At 45.6% G+C, this 17736-nt stretch overlaps 2 protein-coding genes across 2 annotated transcripts; one reads left to right on the top strand and one right to left on the bottom strand.

The window, feature by feature from the left end:
• Positions 1–654: 654 nt before the first annotated feature.
• On the bottom strand, positions 655–4519 carry LOC109753263 (flap endonuclease GEN-like 1). Its single transcript, XM_020312173.4, has 8 exons — positions 4144–4519; positions 3638–3835; positions 3199–3369; positions 2932–3113; positions 2582–2831; positions 2062–2194; positions 1364–1878; positions 655–1217 (listed from the first exon to the last, which is right to left on the bottom strand). Exons 1-8 carry the CDS (start codon positions 4345–4347, stop codon positions 945–947), a joined length of 1926 nt encoding a protein of 641 aa, XP_020167762.1. The 5' UTR covers positions 4348–4519; the 3' UTR covers positions 655–944.
• Positions 4520–8282: 3763 nt separating this feature from the next.
• Positions 8283–11005, top strand: LOC109753248 (SPX domain-containing membrane protein OsI_32082-like). Its single transcript, XM_040388493.3, has 5 exons — positions 8283–8358; positions 8468–8588; positions 8676–8987; positions 9138–9245; positions 9341–11005. Exons 1-5 carry the CDS (start codon positions 8306–8308, stop codon positions 10829–10831), a joined length of 2085 nt encoding a protein of 694 aa, XP_040244427.1. The 5' UTR covers positions 8283–8305; the 3' UTR covers positions 10832–11005.
• Positions 11006–17736: the final 6731 nt, after the last annotated feature.

Here is a 17736-nt window from a genome sequence, read left to right as displayed (position 1 = left end):
AGGCAATCTTATATAAAATGTTGCATAAGCTGATGGGTCTAAACTGTGTCAAGTCAGAGGGGTCTTTTACCTTTGGTATTAAAACAAGGATCGTCTCATTGATAGCCTCCGGACCTTCCTCTCCACGCAAAATGTGAAGCACTACTTCAGTTACCTCGCCACCACACAGCTCCCAATGTCGCTAGAAAAAATGCGCCGGGTATCCGTCCGGCCCCGGAGCCTTCGTTGGATACATTTGGAAGAGGGCAGTTTTCACCTCTTATAGCCAGCTGACTCAGCTCTATTGTACTTGCTCTTACGCTGGCCATAGTGGGGGTAACATAACCGGTATCATGCGCTTGGGACTCACAAACATGCTTATGTGGAAGACAATTAAAGAAAGAGAGAGGGTTATAGTAACATAGATAGATACCGTATCATAATAAATGTTATGCTACTATATGTCTTGCATGGCAATAAATGAGACCACCTATGATACTAATCTTTGATACTATGCACTATGGATGTCGATACTAGTATATGATACTACCCACTATGGCCAGCCTTAGAAGAAAGAAGTTGCTATATAATTTTCCGAGAAGTTCTTAAGTCAAACATTAAAGAGACTATGCAAATTTACCTGAATTCTAGTCGTACAAATCAAGCGAAGTCCACTAGAAAAAAGGGCTCTACATGCTGTAATTCTACAAAAATAGCATCAACAACAGTATCTGGCCTGGTAATCACAGCACACACCACAAGAGGCTGCAACACTCGAGTTCAACTAAAACAAAAGCCTGCTCTCTTTCCTCCACAATAATAAGATCGCGTCTTCACTATACAGAAGATGGACTACATAATTAATTTACATCTAAGGGGCCAAGAGAAACACCAACACATTCACCGAGAGCATGTACAGCAGTGGCAGCAAAAGTACCGTCAGGAGAACCCAACCGCGGGCTGTCTCAGTCGAACAGCAGGCGTCGTCGCAGCGACTTGGGCATCCTTTTTGTCAGGTCCACCGGCGGTGATCTTCTCGAGCCAGCTCTGGACGACGACGTCTCGCCCTCGACGACCGGCTTCTTCCCGGCTTCGTCTCCCGCCGCTTTCTTCGACCGGTAAAACTCCTTGATGCTGAGCTGAACCCCGCTGGGTCTTGGGCCCTTTGGCGTCTCCAGCATGCTCTCTGCTAGGCTCAGCTTGGATTTCCGTGATCTTGATTTTGCATCTTTCAGCCTCTGCGACCAATGACATTTTAACCAGTGTTCAAGAGATAAATGTAAGTGCATATATAATGCAAATGTAGCTCGGTATAATGTTCAGGAAGCATCATCATGATTTTACTTCTCGTCCACAGGGAAGAAAGGAAGCAATCGATGTGTACCTGCGCTTCCTGAAACCGCCATGCATCGTTAGGAAATGCAGCATTCACGAGCTGTATATCTTCATCAGTCAATAGAAATACTTGATCATCATCCCTGAGCACTTGTGGCAGATCTGGCTCATCCAACGAGTCGGAAGATTCAATATTCACTGTTGCCTCCTCTTCCTCCTCGTCATCATCCAAAACCACCACCTCAGCACGACTCTCCCCATCTAACTCTGGCTTGTGAGACGCACCACCAGAAACAATACCACCAGTGGCCCTCTTCCATTTGACCAAGTAATAAGAGTGGCCATATTTTATCTTAATACGTTGAATCGAATGGAATTCATATTGGTCACAGAGAAGCAATGATTTGCATGGAGAGGAAGCCATTTTGCGTAAATATATAGTTGATAGCATAGGGAGCATGTGCTGGCGGACATACGATGGCTCCCAGTTCTGCATATAAGTTAGCAAGTCAACCAAATCATCAACTTTAGGCTCAGTCCACTCAAGCTTTGGATCAGCACTCTCTGCAGACAGCACAATAAGGACTCATTTAGTATACGTCGATGAAGACATTCAACATATTTCAATGCAGTCAAATAGTGAAGAAAAAAGTAAGGACAATAACTGGCACTTCCAGTAAGTTCAGAAGCTTCACTTTTAGGTCCAGGTCATATGGAGAAATATTAAAAGCAGTGTTAACCTTTTACCTCTGTCTAAATTGTCATCAGATAGATACAATTTAATTATCTCCTCATTTGGGAAATTTGTCTCAGCAGCTAATCTTTTGCACACCTTGATTTGCCAATTCTCATGTCTTCTCTGTGCTTTCAGATCACGTGCCTAAAATTGATTCCAGTAAAGATACTATTAATAGATAGAGAATTAAGAGCTATAAACCATTTAAAAAGAAGGAATACAGGAAGAAAACAGAAGCATTCTGACAGTGAACAACTCAACAAACCAGTTTTTGTGTGTAATTTAAAGAAGATGATGAATACAGGTATAAGAACACGGATTATGTGAATATAGCAGCAACAGGTAGTGCTATGAAAAAACCTTGACAAGCTTAACCAATAGTTTTTATCCAAATCAGGCATGGTAAATTATACAATACAAGTGTTTTGAACTGAGGAACACACACTGAAACAAGCAATAGTTGCAAGGAAGTTGAGAAGGTTTATGAAAAAAGTACAAAGTTTTGCTTTACAGTAGATCAAGTGAGATTACCTTCTCACAGCTAGGACATTCGCATACGAAACCAGCTGGTTTTTCCATGCAAAATTCTAATGAATCCACCAAGCAATAATTGCATCCAGTCTTGCTGTGATTTTTCTTGCTACCGGGGTGACCACAGTGTGAGCAGTGAGGCGATCTCGCGACTGATGGGCTCTGTGTGGATGGTGATGGTAGATCATCAACATGGGCCTTGTCAAATCCTTCTAGGAATGGATAGATTCCTTTACCAATTTCATGTAATCTGGAGAAGTAGAAATAAGATCAGATTCAGACATGCAATGTTGGGCAACTCATTATGCTACAAATTACAAGAATCTCTCATCAAAGTAAAAAAAACATACTTATCTAAAATCTGATCTTCATCAAATAACCGCACAAATCGAAGTGCAGTCTCGACACCAAAACCAGGCACGCCATGCAAATCATGGTCACTGCCGATAAGAAGTGCCATGGCCACCATTTGTTTCCTCTTCAATCCAATCCCAGACTCAATATCTGCTATGTTGTAGCACTCAAAAGGTTCCTGAAAGAAGTTCCTGATCATCGCACCATGGTACAGGGAAAGTGGAGCAAATCATTCATCTCATGACGTATAACAGAGTGCCTACCTTACAATTCGACCGCATCACTTTTATGACAGTCTTAGCTCCAAAGAGAAAAGCATCACTGTCTGAAGTAATGCAGGCATCCACTTGACCCTCATTGTTCAACTGAGCGCAAAGGGCTTCGGCTTCACCCTTTGCCCACAATACTGGCATCCCAAGATTTGTAAGCAATTCCTATCCGTCACAGAACATGAAAACTGTCAAAGAAAGAACCTTTACCGGTTCCCTAAAGAGCACCGAAATGCATCAGCAAACCTAGATTGGAAACTTACATGGAGTACTAATGAGAGGTCAGAAAGGCTTATAAACACACTCTCACACAGACAAATGATGATAAATTAGTGTAAATACACTGCATTTCAGCCAACCTTTCTGAACCAAAATTAAATTCTGAATCTTGAAAAAGTGAAAACAACATTTGCAAAGACATGGGGGCACTGACCACGCAGTCCTTGACGCATCGCGTGAACATAGCGTTTCTGGCCTTCACCGGCGCCGGGGCACTGGCGTCCCCTTCCGCCTCCGCGCTGGACGACGCAGGCGGGTCCACCCCAGAGCCTCTGAAGAAGCGCGCGGCCCTGGCCTGCGATTTGAGCGGCGACGGCTCGCCGTCCACCACGAACACCGGGAAAGCACCCATCTGCAGCAGTTCCAAAGACAAAGCCAGCCAGTGAGTCAAAAAACAGAGGAATCAAACACAAAGGAGTATTCCCAACACAGATTGGGCCGCGGCCAAATCTCCAAGATTGGCGCTTGAATATCGCGGGATGACCACTGCGGGACGCAGGATGTCCCAATACCTCAATGCAGGAGACTAATCGCCGGGATGACCACTGCCGACGAACGGGAGAAATCGGCGAGGAACAAAACTAGAATCCAGAGACGAGATGGGGGAGAGAGGCCGAAGGGAGAGACGGGGGAGAGAAAGAGAGGGGAAACCAAACGGACCTTGGCGAAGAGGGAGAGCGTCCGGAAGAAGGTGTTGCGGACGTGGGGGCGGCGCGCGTGCGGCGAGCGCGCCCGGATGGCGGTGCTGTGGGAGACGATCCAGAAGGAGAGGTCGACGGCGACGCGGCGGCCGCGGAGGTACCCCGGCCCCTCCTGCCGCGCGTACGGCTTCAGGAGGTCCCAGAAGCTGCCCCCCACGCCCATCTCGCCTCCTCTTCGCCGGCGTCGTCGTCGTCGTCGTTGTCGTCGCCGGACACGGCGGGGGGTTCTAGGGCGCTCGGGCTCAGCGAATCGCGGGTCTCGCCGCTGCGGCTAATGGGCCGTTGGGTGGGTCGGCTCTCGGTGCCAGTGCCAGGTGGGCCTGGCCGCTGTGCGCAGGACGCGTTGCGGCCGTTCGACTAGAAAAACTGAAGCGGTTGCCTTTTGCGCCAGAAACTGAAATGATTTTTAATTGTTCAAAAAAGATTATTTTTTAAAAGAAAAAAAATATTTTTTTAACACAGTACAAACATAGATGCTTGATATGTCTCAAAGGTATTTATAATTTTGGATTGTTTCATTCTATTATATTATCACTTTTATGTATTTTTATATTATTTTTCTGGACTAACCTTTTAATTTAGTGCCCAGGGACTGTTTGTTTTTTCTACTCCCTCTGTCCCAAAATAAGTGTCTTACATTTTATACTAACTTTAGTACAAAGTTATACCAAGCGAAGACACTTATTTTGGGACGGAGGGAGTACTTGTTTTCGATTTCGCAGAAAATCTACTAATGTCAAAACAAATGCCAATTTTAAACTTTTTTCTGGACCGGAAGAGATCATGGAAGCTTCGAGGAAGGAGTAGACGACCACCAGAGGGGCCACACGCCTAGGTGGCGCGCCATCTGAGCTTGTAGGGCCACATCAACCGTCTTTGCTCGATTCCACCTCTATATATCTCTATAAAGACTGAAATCATCCGTCTTATTTTTAGAAGAATTTTATCGTCGTCACATGTTCCTGTTTCGCGTAGATCCAATCTAAAGGCCTGTTCCGGAGTTCTGCCCGAGGGGGAAGCCATTGCCATAGTCTTTTTCATCAACCTTGATGCATCCATGATGATGTGTGAGTAGTTCCATCAGAACCTTAGGGTCCATAGTAGTGGCTAGATGACTTTCTCTCTTTTGGGGGCTTCAATACAAAGTTCCCATACCTTATCATTTTGGTCGCAGATATTCTACAACAGCTCTGCCAGAACGAGTACCAGGAGGGGAACCTAGTGCACCCCTTGGGAGCCCACGGGCCTTTCCCAATCCTGCAGTACGCGGATGACACGCTCATTTTGTTGAGAGGAGATGTCCAACAAGTGGGAATTATCAAGCGGATTTTGGAAGACTTCGGCAATTTCACTGGTCTTAAGATCAATTATAACAAGAGTACTTTTGTTCCAATTGGATTGGACCAACAAGCTTGTCAAGGTATTGCTGAGGCTTTGAATTGTCAGACTGCAGTCTTCCCTTGCACCTACCTGGGGTTACCACTCTCTCTTAACAAGATACCGCACGGACTGTTGATGCCTGTGATTCAGAAGGTGGACAAGCGCTTGTCTGGTTGGCTAGCAACTTTTCTGTCCTGGGGAGGGCGTCTCACCTTGATTAATGCAGTTTTGGCGGCGATCCCTAGCTATTACATGGGCTGCTTCTTGTGGCCGAGTCAGTCCTTGGAGAAAGTTGATCAAATTTGAGGGGGTTTCTTTGGCAAGGGAAGGATAAGGCCAAGGGGGGGCAGTGCCTTGTCGCTTGGGATGTGGTCACACTCCCAAAAGAGAATGGAGGGCTGGGGTGCGCAGCCTTGCAGCACACAACAAGGCCTTGGTATGCAAGTTTATGGCAAAAGTGCTGCAGCACGAGGATGTGCCGTGTTACAGTTGGTTCGCACAGACATATTGTCAGAAGGAACTATCCTGGACCCCTCACAATCGAGATACTGCTATTTGGAAAGGTTTTAGAACCACAATGCAGATGGTTATGGAAGTTTCCAAATGCAAACTTGGGGGCGGCCAAAGCATTGCCTTCTGGTTTGACCTCTGGCTGGACTGTGGTCGACTTATGGTTGTTTTCCCGACACTTTTTACTTTCGCTATGGCCCAGTTTTGCACAGTTGCTTCACAGTTCAGAGACGGCCAATGGAGCCTCCAGCTTCATCCAGATCTATCTTGCACGGCCACACAAGAGCTGGCAGCCCTTGCTGAAATCTTGAGCTATGTGCAGCCGCAGGTTAATACAGCTGACACCAGAATGCCGCTGCTCGTTGACAAGAGCTTGAGCACTTCTTATTTCTACAAGCTTTTCACCTTTCGAGGCAAACTCTATATGCCAGCCAAACTCATTTGGGACAGAATCATACCACATAAATATCGTATCTTTCTGTGGATTGCACTCCGGGACACACACAACACTAGAGATAATATGGTGAGGAAGCATTGGGATAAAATTGCTCCGCACAATGGCTGCGATCTTTGCCCAGCTGCGGAGACAATGAGCCATATTTTGCTGAGATGCAAACTTGCACAAGCGCTATGGTCCAATTTAGGCCTGCAGGAGTTGGCCACATCTTCCACAGAACCTGAACTTTTTCTGTGCTCGGATCAGCCGAAGGCGCTGCATGGCAAGATGTGGCATATTCTTTTCGCGGCGTGTGCGGTCACCCTTTGGAACGCCAGGAACGCTCGAGTCTTCGACGGATCCTTTTGGCAGGAGCGCCAAGTATACACTGGAGTCACTGAGCTGCTCAAGTTATGGAGCCTGCGTGCCTCACAACATATTAGGCACTACATGTTGGATTGGGCAGCCGCCTTCACTCCAACTTCCCAATAGGTCTGGTGATGGCCTGCTGTACTCCTTTGTGCGGCGTTAACATCACCTTCATGTAAATGACTTTGGTCATTCGGGTTTTTTCGCCCGTTTTGAATGCATAAGGTAGAAAATGCTCTACCTTTTTATTCAAAAAAAAATACAAAGTTCCCGTGAGCCTCTCACATGATCGAGATCAATTAGACGTAATCGATGGTGTGTTTCTTGAGATATAATGAATTATACTAAGCTCTTTTAGGCTGTTTGCAGTTGCTAGGAACTTGAAGTTCGTTTTCTTCTCTGACAGTCTGTTTGGTTGCCTGAGGTTGCGATGCTGGCAGGTCCGCTTATGGCCTGGCCAAGAACTCTGTTGTTTTCTTTTCTGCTTCATCAATAAAATGTGGTAGGGGAAAAAGCCTTTTCATTCAAAAAAAAAAAAGCTTCCGTGGAAAGGTAAGAGCTTGTGCCTGACTGTACCTCTTTTTATTGTTTTGACAGGTGCACCTGACTGTACCATTTTTTTTCGGTGTAAGATGACATTTTCTCTCCACCCTTGCAAAAAAGAAGTGGCTGACTTTTGTTTATTTTCGTACCCCAAAGCACTACATTATGGATTGTCAACCCCAATGGTCGATGAAAGAAACATTTCTAAGTTTCTCACACAAAAAAAAGAGAAAAAAATGGTTCTGTTGTCAACTCCACCAAATTATAGATGCATGTGGACAGGCGCCATGTAGATGTAGTAGTCCTGGACATTATGTATGTAGAAAAAAGAAAACTAAATGGAATATGTATTTAATCTATATTCTTTGCAGGTGTGTAATCTGTTGCTGGTCCGTTAGTTGATGGCTATTTCTCAATAGGATGAGCACAGATAGTATGATACAATATCACAAAAGTCAGACACGGCGATCATTAGCTGGACCTGACACTACCATGATTTAATCCATGGAGAAGTTAAATGGATATATGATAGTGAAAAATACATATAAAATTATCTGCTGCCCAGCTGTGCGTATCAAACTTGATCTCCATCTAATGTTAGCATGGATTTGTTCAGCACCGATTAATAATCAGTTCATCCAACGTGCTGGAATCATTCCCTGATGGAAAGCTATATATACTGAGCACATAGTAGTAGCACACCACCCAGCAACCTTACTACCAAGAACTAATCATCGGTTTCTTGTTGCATCCTGGTATGGTTCACCTCGTTGCTAAAATTCTTTTGTTCTTATCTGAATCTTCCTTTTTTTTCTGACGGAAAACTGTATCGTCGCATCGACCGGTGTGCTTCTCCTATAGGTCCATATAGACCGAGCAAAAAATGGTGAACTTCTCCAAGAAACTAACAACAGACCAGGTTCCAGGATGGGAGGAGTACGTGAAATTTCCTCACTTTTTTGGTCAACTAGACTCTGCTCATCTGTTGTTCTACTCTGTTTTGTCAGTCCTGATGAAACATCATCTGTCTGCTTGTTTCTTTCAGGTACTACTTCAACTACAAATTGCTCAAGGCAAGAGTGAAGGTGTACACGGTGCAGACAAAGCAAGGCAATCACGACCGAAGACGCGTTCTGAAGGATTTCTCAAAGCTGCTTGACGACGAGGTTCCAACTTCTCGATAGTCCAATCGGCTTCACGCGCCATGAATCTCTCATTTTAATATGATCTCATGTCGTTCCCCTTTGTTTCAGATTGAGAAGATAGTGTTGTTCATGATCGAACAGCAAGGGCTGATCGCGGCACGGCTTGAGGAGCTAGGGAAGCGAAGGGCGGTGCTTGAGGACATCCCACTGCTCCAGGAGATAACTGAACTGAGGGAGGACTACAGGGCAGTCGGCCATGATCTTGTCAGGCTTCTGAGGTTCGTCGATCTCAACGCCAACGCGGTCCGGAAGATCCTCAAGAAGTTCGATGAGCGTCTAGGGTATAAGTTCACCGATTACTATGTCAGGAGCAGATCCAACCACCCCTACTCTCAGCTCCAGCAGGTTTTCAAGCATGTGGTGAGTTAATTGGCCAACATCTTTCGGGCTTGCTACTTTCACATTTCAATCTGAAGATGAATTCAACCATTTCAAATTTGTCTGTGAACTTAAAATCTGAAAATTTCTTGTTACAACCATTTAGATTTTATAAACTTGAACTATGAGTAGGGTATTGGAGCCGTTGTGGGGGCATTGTCTCGCAACCTCGGCGACCTCGAGGAGCGTGAAGGAAGTTATCTGAATATCTATGACCAGAACCCACTGGCCATTCCAAAGGTTCTTCAGTCTTGTGCTTTCTCTTTTCAGTGTCATCGTGTTGTTCTTATATGTGGCTAAAAATGATAAAATCTTGTATGTGGTGGCACCTGAAGGACCCCATAATCGACATGATCAAGGCGACGGCGGACAAGCTGACCAACTCGACCAACTTCCTGCGGTTCCTGGGGCAGCACGCGCTGATCAGGCAGGGGAGCATCGCCGACGACTCGCCGGAGGAGCAGCAGGTGTCGGAGGACAAGTACCACTTCATCTCCCTGGTGCTCAACCTGGCCAACACCTTCCTCTACATGGTGAACACGTACATCGTCGTCCCCACGGCCGACGACTACGCCACCAGCCTCGGCGCCGCCGCCACGGTCTGCGGCGTCATCATCGGCTCCATGGCCGTGGCGCAGCTCTTCTCCTCCGTCTACTTCAGCGCCTGGTCCAACCGCTCCTACTTCCGCCCGCTGCTCTTCAGCAGCGTCGTGCTCCTCCTCGGCAACGTCATGTACGCCCTCGCCTACGACCTCGACTCCCTCGCCATCCTCCTCGCCGGCCGCGTGCTGTGCGGGATGGGGTCGGCGAGGGCCGTCAACCGGAGGTACATCAGCGACTGCGTTCCGCAGAGGATCCGGATGCAGGCGTCCGCGGCGTTCGTCAGCGCCAGCGCCCTCGGCATGGCCTGCGGCCCGGCGATCGCCGGCCTGCTCCAGGTCAACTACAGGGTGTATGCGGTCACCATCAACCAGGACACCTTGCCTGGCTGGGTCATGGCGTTTGGCTGGCTCGCGTACCTGGTCTGGCTGTGGATCTCGTTCAAAGAGCCGGTTCTCGGCGACGCCGACGAAGAAGGTCGCCGTCAGGGCTCCTCTGGCGGCTCCTCCAGCTTAGGATACCGGAAGCAAGGGCTTGCGGGTGAATACCTGCTGAAGCAGGACGCTCAGGGCGAGAGCGACCAGGAGGAGACGCCGGCTCCGGTGGCGGCGCCGTCGATCGGCGAGGCGTACGGGCTGCTGACGCCGTCGGTGAAGGTGCAGCTGCTGATCTACTTCATGCTCAAGTTCTCCATGGAGATTCTGCTGTCGGAGTCGAGCGTGGTGACGAGCTACTACTTCGGGTGGAACACGAGCTCGGTGGCGGTGTTCCTGGCGGCGCTGGGGCTGACGGTGCTCCCCATCAACGCCGTGGTGGGCACCTACATCAGCAACATGTTCGAGGACCGGCAGATCCTGGTGGCGTCGGAGGCGGTGCTGCTGGCGGGCGTGGCGCTGAGCTTCCACGTGCCGGGGACGGCGTACACGGCGGCGCAGTACGTGTGCTCGGCGCTGCTGACGTTCGTGGCGGCGGAGGTGCTGGAGGGGGTGAACCTGTCGCTGCTGTCGCAGGTGATGCCGGCGCGGCTGTCCCGCGGGACGTGGAACGGCGGGCTGCTGTCGACCGAGGCCGGCACGCTGGCGCGGGTGGCCGCCGACGGGACCATCACGCTGGCCGGGTACCTGGGGCAGGGGGCGCTGCTGAACGCCACGCTGCTGCCGTCGCTGCTCATCTGCGCCGCGTCCATCGCCGCCACGCTCTCCACCTACAACTCGCTCTTCTACTAGCCAGCCAGCGAGCGAGCGCCTCCGTCACGGTGTCACGGTGTGTGTTTTGTGTTGTGTTGTTTGTGACTCGCGAGGTGTGGGCGTGTGCTGCTCGGAACGTGGGATGGCTCGGGGCACACGGCAAACCAATTGGACGGTGCGTCAGGTTGGATCCATTTCGCAGCGATTTGTGAGGATAAGAGTTCCCCCTCCCTCCCTCCCTCCCTCCCTCGCCACGGGCCCGCCTCCTCCGGCCGCCGCTTCAGTGGAGGGGACGACGTCTCGTGCGAATATATCACCGCTGTTCTCCCCCTCCCTCTCCCTCGCCTCCAGCTTGTGGCTTGGGGCAGTCAGCTCGATCGTATAGTCGATTTTCGGATAGGCGGTCTTAGGATATGGTGATCGGCTCCTGCAGAAGGCTTGTTGTCTTGAAGCGAGCTTCACTGTTGAAGGTTGGCGGCCGTGCTCTTCTTCCTCGATGAAGATGGCGGTGCCGGTAATTGGCGGACACTCGGATGATCCCCAACCGACATGCCACATAGACTCAATGTTGTACACTATGGCGGGTTGTTTCATCCGCTCGAAAAGTAGTGATGGTGCTCCTCCAGTTCTAGGTTTGATGGTTTGTCCCTCTCTTTTCGATGGTGTTGTACTTGCGGTGGTGACCGGGAGATAATCCTGCGAGGCACAGGTGATATGGAGTCAATTGTAATTTGTCCTTTTTGGTAGTCCTTTTTGCCAAGCTTCATGACATTGTTGTTCTTGATGTCTCGTGTGGGCTCCACGTTTTTGTCCACGTATTTGAAATGCGTGGCTACTGTTTTTATAAGTTTACTATCATATCTTATGTTCGGACAAACTCCACTAGCAAGCATTAGTAACCATTTTCTACCGCTGAAGGTTGAAAATCAGAATTGTTGTAACCGTTAGATTCGCAATTTTGTCTTATCCGAACATGAGAGCCTCTCTGCAATGCAACTTGTGTCAATGCAAGTAGCCTTTAATCACGTTGTATTTAATTCTGACATGTATACGTTTACATAATATATATTTTTGTAAAAGTTCTTAAGTATTTCAAACATAAAATACAATATTTATATTCTATGCAATTTTATTAAAAAAAATCAAATATCCAATTCATGATAAATGTGAACTACAAAACTGGGCAGAAAAAGGACCCTGATAACGCCCTGACGTTCGGTCTGGGAGCTCCCCAGATCGAACAATTCGTTAACGAGAAGTGCCGGTGTGGTGCGTCGGTGCCCGGCACCCTTGTATCTCGCCCTAGGTGTGTGTTCTTGCCTTGGATGTGTGGTGTGTAGTGATGGTGTGTGTTTGTATCGGCTCTCGGTTGTAATCGATGATGGATGCTTTATAATATAAAGCGGGGGGAAACCATTTTTCCTAACGAGAAGTGCCCCAACACGAACGGCCTCCTCCAGGGCCTACAAGCCTTTTGATGTGAGAAAACAAAAAATAAAGCCCAGTTTAAGCTATGGCTAATAAAAGCCAAGTTTTATGTGACTAATAAAGCCTGCCTTTTGCCATGCTATGAACGCCATGGTTCAAAAAATGGAAAATAAATTTGACGTGTAAGGGAATGAAAAACAAAGATACCATTTACTTTAGTAAAAATGTGGTTCAAACAAAAAAATGCCATAATCCACGGAAAAATCGCCAAGTTTTTTTCTTCAAAATGGGGCAAACAGGAAGAAGTCATGGCAATTTGCATCTCCAAATAGTGGCAGAAAACGTGCATTAAAAATTTTGATGGTACTTTTAATATATGCATGAAGACACAAAAGAATGTGTATTAAAAAAAATCACCGTGTAGAACACAAAAAAGTGTACCATATATTGTTTGGGTAGTAACCGCCATGTTTCTTAAAGTAATTTACCGGTCCCATGAAAGATGAAAAGTGAAATTTTCCATGGATGTAAATAAATTTGCAAGAAATTTAAAGTAAATTGCCATAGTCCCATAAAAGTTAAATTTCCATGAAATTTTTTTACCATTAGTGATTATATTGACATGTGTGTAAAGGTTATAAATTCCCATGGCTATGTAGGTAAATTTGCCATGTTAAAAAGGGTAAAATTGCCATGAAAAAATAAAAAGTAAAATTTTTACAAAAAATAGAGGTTATAAGAATTTGCCAGGGCGTTATAGGTAAATTTGCCATGGAATGTGAAAAGTAAAATTTGCCATCTTTTTGTCATTTTATAATTTACCATGACAACTTATGCTTAAAAGAGTAATTTGCCTATGACAACTCTGACGACGTTTTTCAATATAATTTGGCGCTTTGTCATCATAATTTGCCATTGCAAAACATGCTGAAAAAATAATTTACCAATAGCCATCTGATGGCACTTTTTCAGAACATTAAAAAGAAAAAATGAATAAAAATTGCCATGCTATGTGAAAAGCATGGCAGAAGAAACTCTGGAGGTCATGAAAATTATGTATAGAAACAAAATTCCATGCTATGTGAAGTATGATTTTGCTGTGGGTTGTTCTTTTTTTTGCAAAAACATGGCAAATTCACATAAAAAATGTCGTGGTAGGTATTTACTAAATGAAAAGATGGTAGCTATAAAAGGATTGTAAATTTGTCATGTCAATCGATGATAATTTGCCATGGTATATGAAACTAAACGATGTCTAATTCATGAGAAATGTAGGATAAAAGTGGTATGAAGCAGGGGTGGAGACAGGACCCAGGTCCCGGGGCCTGGGCCCGGGGCGTGAGGCCCAACTCCTTTGGTGACTGTAGTGTTACCAGAGAGGTGATGCCCAAATCCAGGGGTATTACTTGAAGGCGGCCCAGGGTGCGCTGCCGGCCTGACTCAAGTATACATCATTTGTCATGGCAAAATTTGCATATGTCTAATATATGGCAAAAATTAGACATCATAGTGGATTGACAAAAGGCCAAGGTAATCTATGAAAGAATGAATAGCACTTTGGCATAGCATTTTTTAGTAGAACAAAAGCTATCATGGCAACTTTTGATAAAAAAATTGCCATGGTATATAAAAATCATCACTACAAAAAAATACACTTCCGTGATGATATGTGTTTGTCACAGTAGGTCACTTTTTTGTCATGCATGTACATCCATGACGATTTTATGACAGAATCAGGATAGTCATACATGTGCTGTCGTAGAAGTGTTCCATGACATTACCAAAATTATCATCACGGAAGTGTCCACTTCCATGACGATAAATCGCGTGTCATAGAAGTGCTTTCGGTAAGGGTGACTGACACATGGCATCCACCGTAACGGGTCGTCGTTATGCTATCGGTTCCGGTTTGGATCCGATAACCCGTTAACAGCCCGGACCAATGATGATTTTCCACATGTAAAATTCTCATTCGCCGACGAACCACGTGTCGGCTCAGCGTTGGGACAGATGTCAACCGTCCATTTGACAAGAATCGCCAATGAAACGTTGACACGTGGGACGGCCCAATAGAGGCCCATATAGGTCTAAAAGACGGCCCAGGGACAGGCCCACAAGATTTCGTCAGATCTAATGGGCCGGCCCGCTAACAACCTAACATTTTCTGGACCAAATTATAGCCCACATCAGACACGGGCCGTTAAATGACTACAATATTCTGGGCCCAGTTTACGGCCCATGTCAGATCCGTCCCGTTAACAACCTGCAATAGTTTGGGCCAAATTACGGTCCACACCTGATCCGGCCTGTTAACTGACTTTTATTTATTGGGCCAAATTACGGCCCATAACAGATACAACCCTTTTAATAGCTATTGTGCCATTGGGCCCATTGGCGGCCTGATTTGCTCTTCGGCCTCTTAATGGCCCGTTTAACAGTTCAGCCCGATACTAGTTTGGGCTGTCAGCGGCCCTATCTATATATGGGCCTCTTTTGGCCCGGTTTCACTTTCGGCCATTTAAAGGCCCGAGTTGCACCTGGGCCTAATTATGGTCCGTAGTTACTTTCGGCCTCTTAACGGCCCGTAGTCTTTGTGGATACATTCTAGCCCAAACTGCCTATAGGCCCGTTAAAGGCCCTCGAGAGTGTTGGGCCTAATTATGGTCCATAGTTACTTTCGGCCTCTTAACGACCCGTAGTCTTTGTGGATACATTCTATCCCAAACTGCCTATAGGCCCGTTAAAGGCCCTTGAGAGCGTTGGGCCCAATTTAGGCCCATTATACATCCGGCCTGCTTCCCGCCCGTCATGTAATTGGGTCAGCCAAGGCCCAAAAATATTTCAATATGTTAAAAGCCTATTTAATTTTCGGGCCCAATTAAGGCAAGCGGTTTACTCGGCCTTTTAAAGGCCCGAAACTAATAGTGGACCAGATTAAGACTAGACCAAACTAATGGCCCAAGATGATTGTAGGCCCATGGTACGGCCCGTACTAGCGATTGGCGACGGCCAGTTTTAGTACAGAAATTATTATTTTATAAACCTAACCTATTGGCTTATTGTGCACCGATCGAATATTACGACCTTTTCTCAGAGCAACGACAACAGAAACAGTAAATTACAACATCATGATGAAGAATAAACCTAGACTATACAACAAAGAAATTACAGCATATTACATCCCTTCGGCATCAAAATTCGCCGCCAGTGATAATAAAGGGCAACCAGACAGCAGATTACATAAACTGGGCAGGTCGCCACTAGTGGAAGTTAACAGGCGGACAAAATAATAGACAGAACCGACAACACTTCAAAACAGTTCAAGGAAGGTTAGCCCGGCCCAAGAGCTGCAGTGCAAGCAGCTTAGCAACCTGATGAGACTGCGCTTGGCGCTCATATCCACCAACTTAAGCTGCATAGCATCAATAAACGTCATGTACTTATGGTTAATCTTGCATAGAGATTGGAGTTCCAGTCAGATTTGAGCGGAAGCATGTATTTCTACTCGAATTTCAGACTGAAGAAGTCGAACAGATTCAGGCGGCGACTTCATCGAGCTTGTGTCACTGAGTAAGTTTGACACTACATCAAGATGTGACTTCGTGGTTGTATCCCTACCCTCAAGATGTGTTGCCTTCTCCTCTGGAATATGTGTTAGAGGGATAAACAATGGGTTCGTCTCACTATCATTGTGGCAGTTCTTCCTAGCAGCAGTGTTGTCACCCTGAAAGAGAAACAAGTAGGTAGATAACAGGTTTTGCACGTATAAGCATCAGCGCTGTCAATTCATCTCATTTCTTTGTCAGAAATAAAGAGACACGGTTTAAAATAGCATTAACATAATAGGCATTGTTCATAGTTAAGACGACAGGAAATGGCATTGTGCAGGAGCGGCCAACTTCACCAGACCACTGGATTATAGATCAAGAACACAAGCATAGATGTAGTTCTAAACAACATATAAGCATGAATGATGAGTGTACTGTCAATTTATACCATTTTAGATTGGTAAATAAAGAGACACGATTTAAATAACATTAATATAATATGGCATTGTTCATAGTTGAGACATAGCAGGATATGACATTGTGCTGTTGTTGGTAGTCTCACCACACCACTGGATTACAGATCAAGAACACAAGCATACACATAGTGCTAAAGAAGATAACTTGCTATGTTTAGTTTAATTTACATGGTACAAATAAGGAACTAGATTGTACAACTAAAGGCTGAAATTGAGAAGGACAAACTTATGTTTATGTACTTCTACTTTATAAACTTTGAACAAGCAATTTGATGCAGACGACAAAAATAAACAGCATTTGCACTCATAGCTATCCAAATATACACAACAAAGTTTGAAGGCTCGAGGAGGACAAACTTACATTAGTAGTGAAGACGGGCTCTATAAAGGCCTTGTCCATATTGATGGGGGGCAATTCAAGAAGTTTACCGCACACTCTTCTTCAAGAGTATTGACTTTATTCTACATTTTGTTCAGATTAAATATAAATGTGAAAATATAGGAACAAATGGCGATTATTTAACTTAAGATGCAGAGTACAAATGTAAATACAACATATAGGCAGAAGGCACTGACAAGAGCAATGCGGAGCTAAACTTCTTCAATAACATTGGTTTTATTCAACATTTTGGCAAGAGTAAATGTATATCTGGTGTGTAGAAAAAAGGAGGACAAGGGAAAATAAGCTGCAAAGTGTACATGAAGAACTAGCTGACAAATATAAGTACAGTGATGAAGGACAGCAGATACTTACAAGAACAATGCAGAACTAAATTTTGTCATAAGCATTGGATTTATTCTACATTAATTTAAGCATTAATATAGATCTGATAATTTGGAGCAAACCGTGGATAAGCAAGCTATAATGCACAATGATGTCACATAATCCACCAGGTATGAATGTAAGGACAGCGATAGGACAATAGGTACTCACAAGAGCAAAGCAGCGACCAACATAGTTGCGATATCCTAGGTTTTGCTGCGCTGGTTCTATCGCCAATATATGTCGGGTGCTATGTGATTTCTCCGGTAGCACCACCTTTTTCAAGGACTTTGCTTATACTCCTTCAGGTTCTGCAATCACCCTCTTCCTTTTGGATGTCTGAAACACAAGAACAACATTTGAATGGGAAAACATGGTATGACGACAAATGGAATAGGTGTTGATAGTGGATGGGCATGGCATCTTCACATATATTATGAGTAAACTAAGCAGATAGCGGTGCAACGAAGCAAAAGAAATGCAAGGCACCTTATGTAAGATATGTGCAACCAATAAAACCTTGCCAAATTAGAACAGGCACCTTATTGGGTGAACAGGATAGGTCATCTGCCTTTGACTCCTTGAGCCTAGAATAGTCATTAGGATCATATTCTGAATACGAATCTATAGGTCGGGAGCTTGTGGGTTTTGTTGCATCCACAATGGACCTCAATCCCTTGATGCCAAGTTTGTTACCTATTGAACGGTTCCGCAATATTCTTCTAATGT

The sequence above is a fragment of the Aegilops tauschii genome, chromosome 5, assembly GCF_002575655.3.
Source record: "Aegilops tauschii subsp. strangulata cultivar AL8/78 chromosome 5, Aet v6.0, whole genome shotgun sequence".
NCBI classification, from domain to species: Eukaryota; Viridiplantae; Streptophyta; class Magnoliopsida; order Poales; family Poaceae; genus Aegilops; species Aegilops tauschii.
Note: the sequence above shows the minus strand (reverse complement) of the source record. Positions and strands in the feature narration are given on the sequence as shown.

Bases quoted from the DNA above. Each gene is read 5' to 3' on its own strand.
- LOC109753263 (XM_020312173.4), bottom strand. From the start codon at position 4,347: ATGGGCGTGGGGGGCAGCTTCTGGGACCTCCTGAAGCCGTACGCGCGG. The intron at 3,836-4,143 runs GTCCGTTTGGTT...GAACTGCTGCAG, and splicing joins CGCTCTCCCTCTTCGCCAAG to ATGGGTGCTTTCCCGGTGTT. The intron at 1,879-2,061 runs GTAAAAGGTTAA...TGCTGTCTGCAG, and splicing joins TGATGACAATTTAGACAGAG to AGAGTGCTGATCCAAAGCTT.
- LOC109753248 (XM_040388493.3), top strand. From the start codon at position 8,306: ATGGTGAACTTCTCCAAGAAACTAACAACAGACCAGGTTCCAGGATGG. The intron at 8,589-8,675 runs GTTCCAACTTCT...CCTTTGTTTCAG, and splicing joins CAAAGCTGCTTGACGACGAG to ATTGAGAAGATAGTGTTGTT. The intron at 9,246-9,340 runs GTTCTTCAGTCT...TGGCACCTGAAG, and splicing joins ACCCACTGGCCATTCCAAAG to GACCCCATAATCGACATGAT.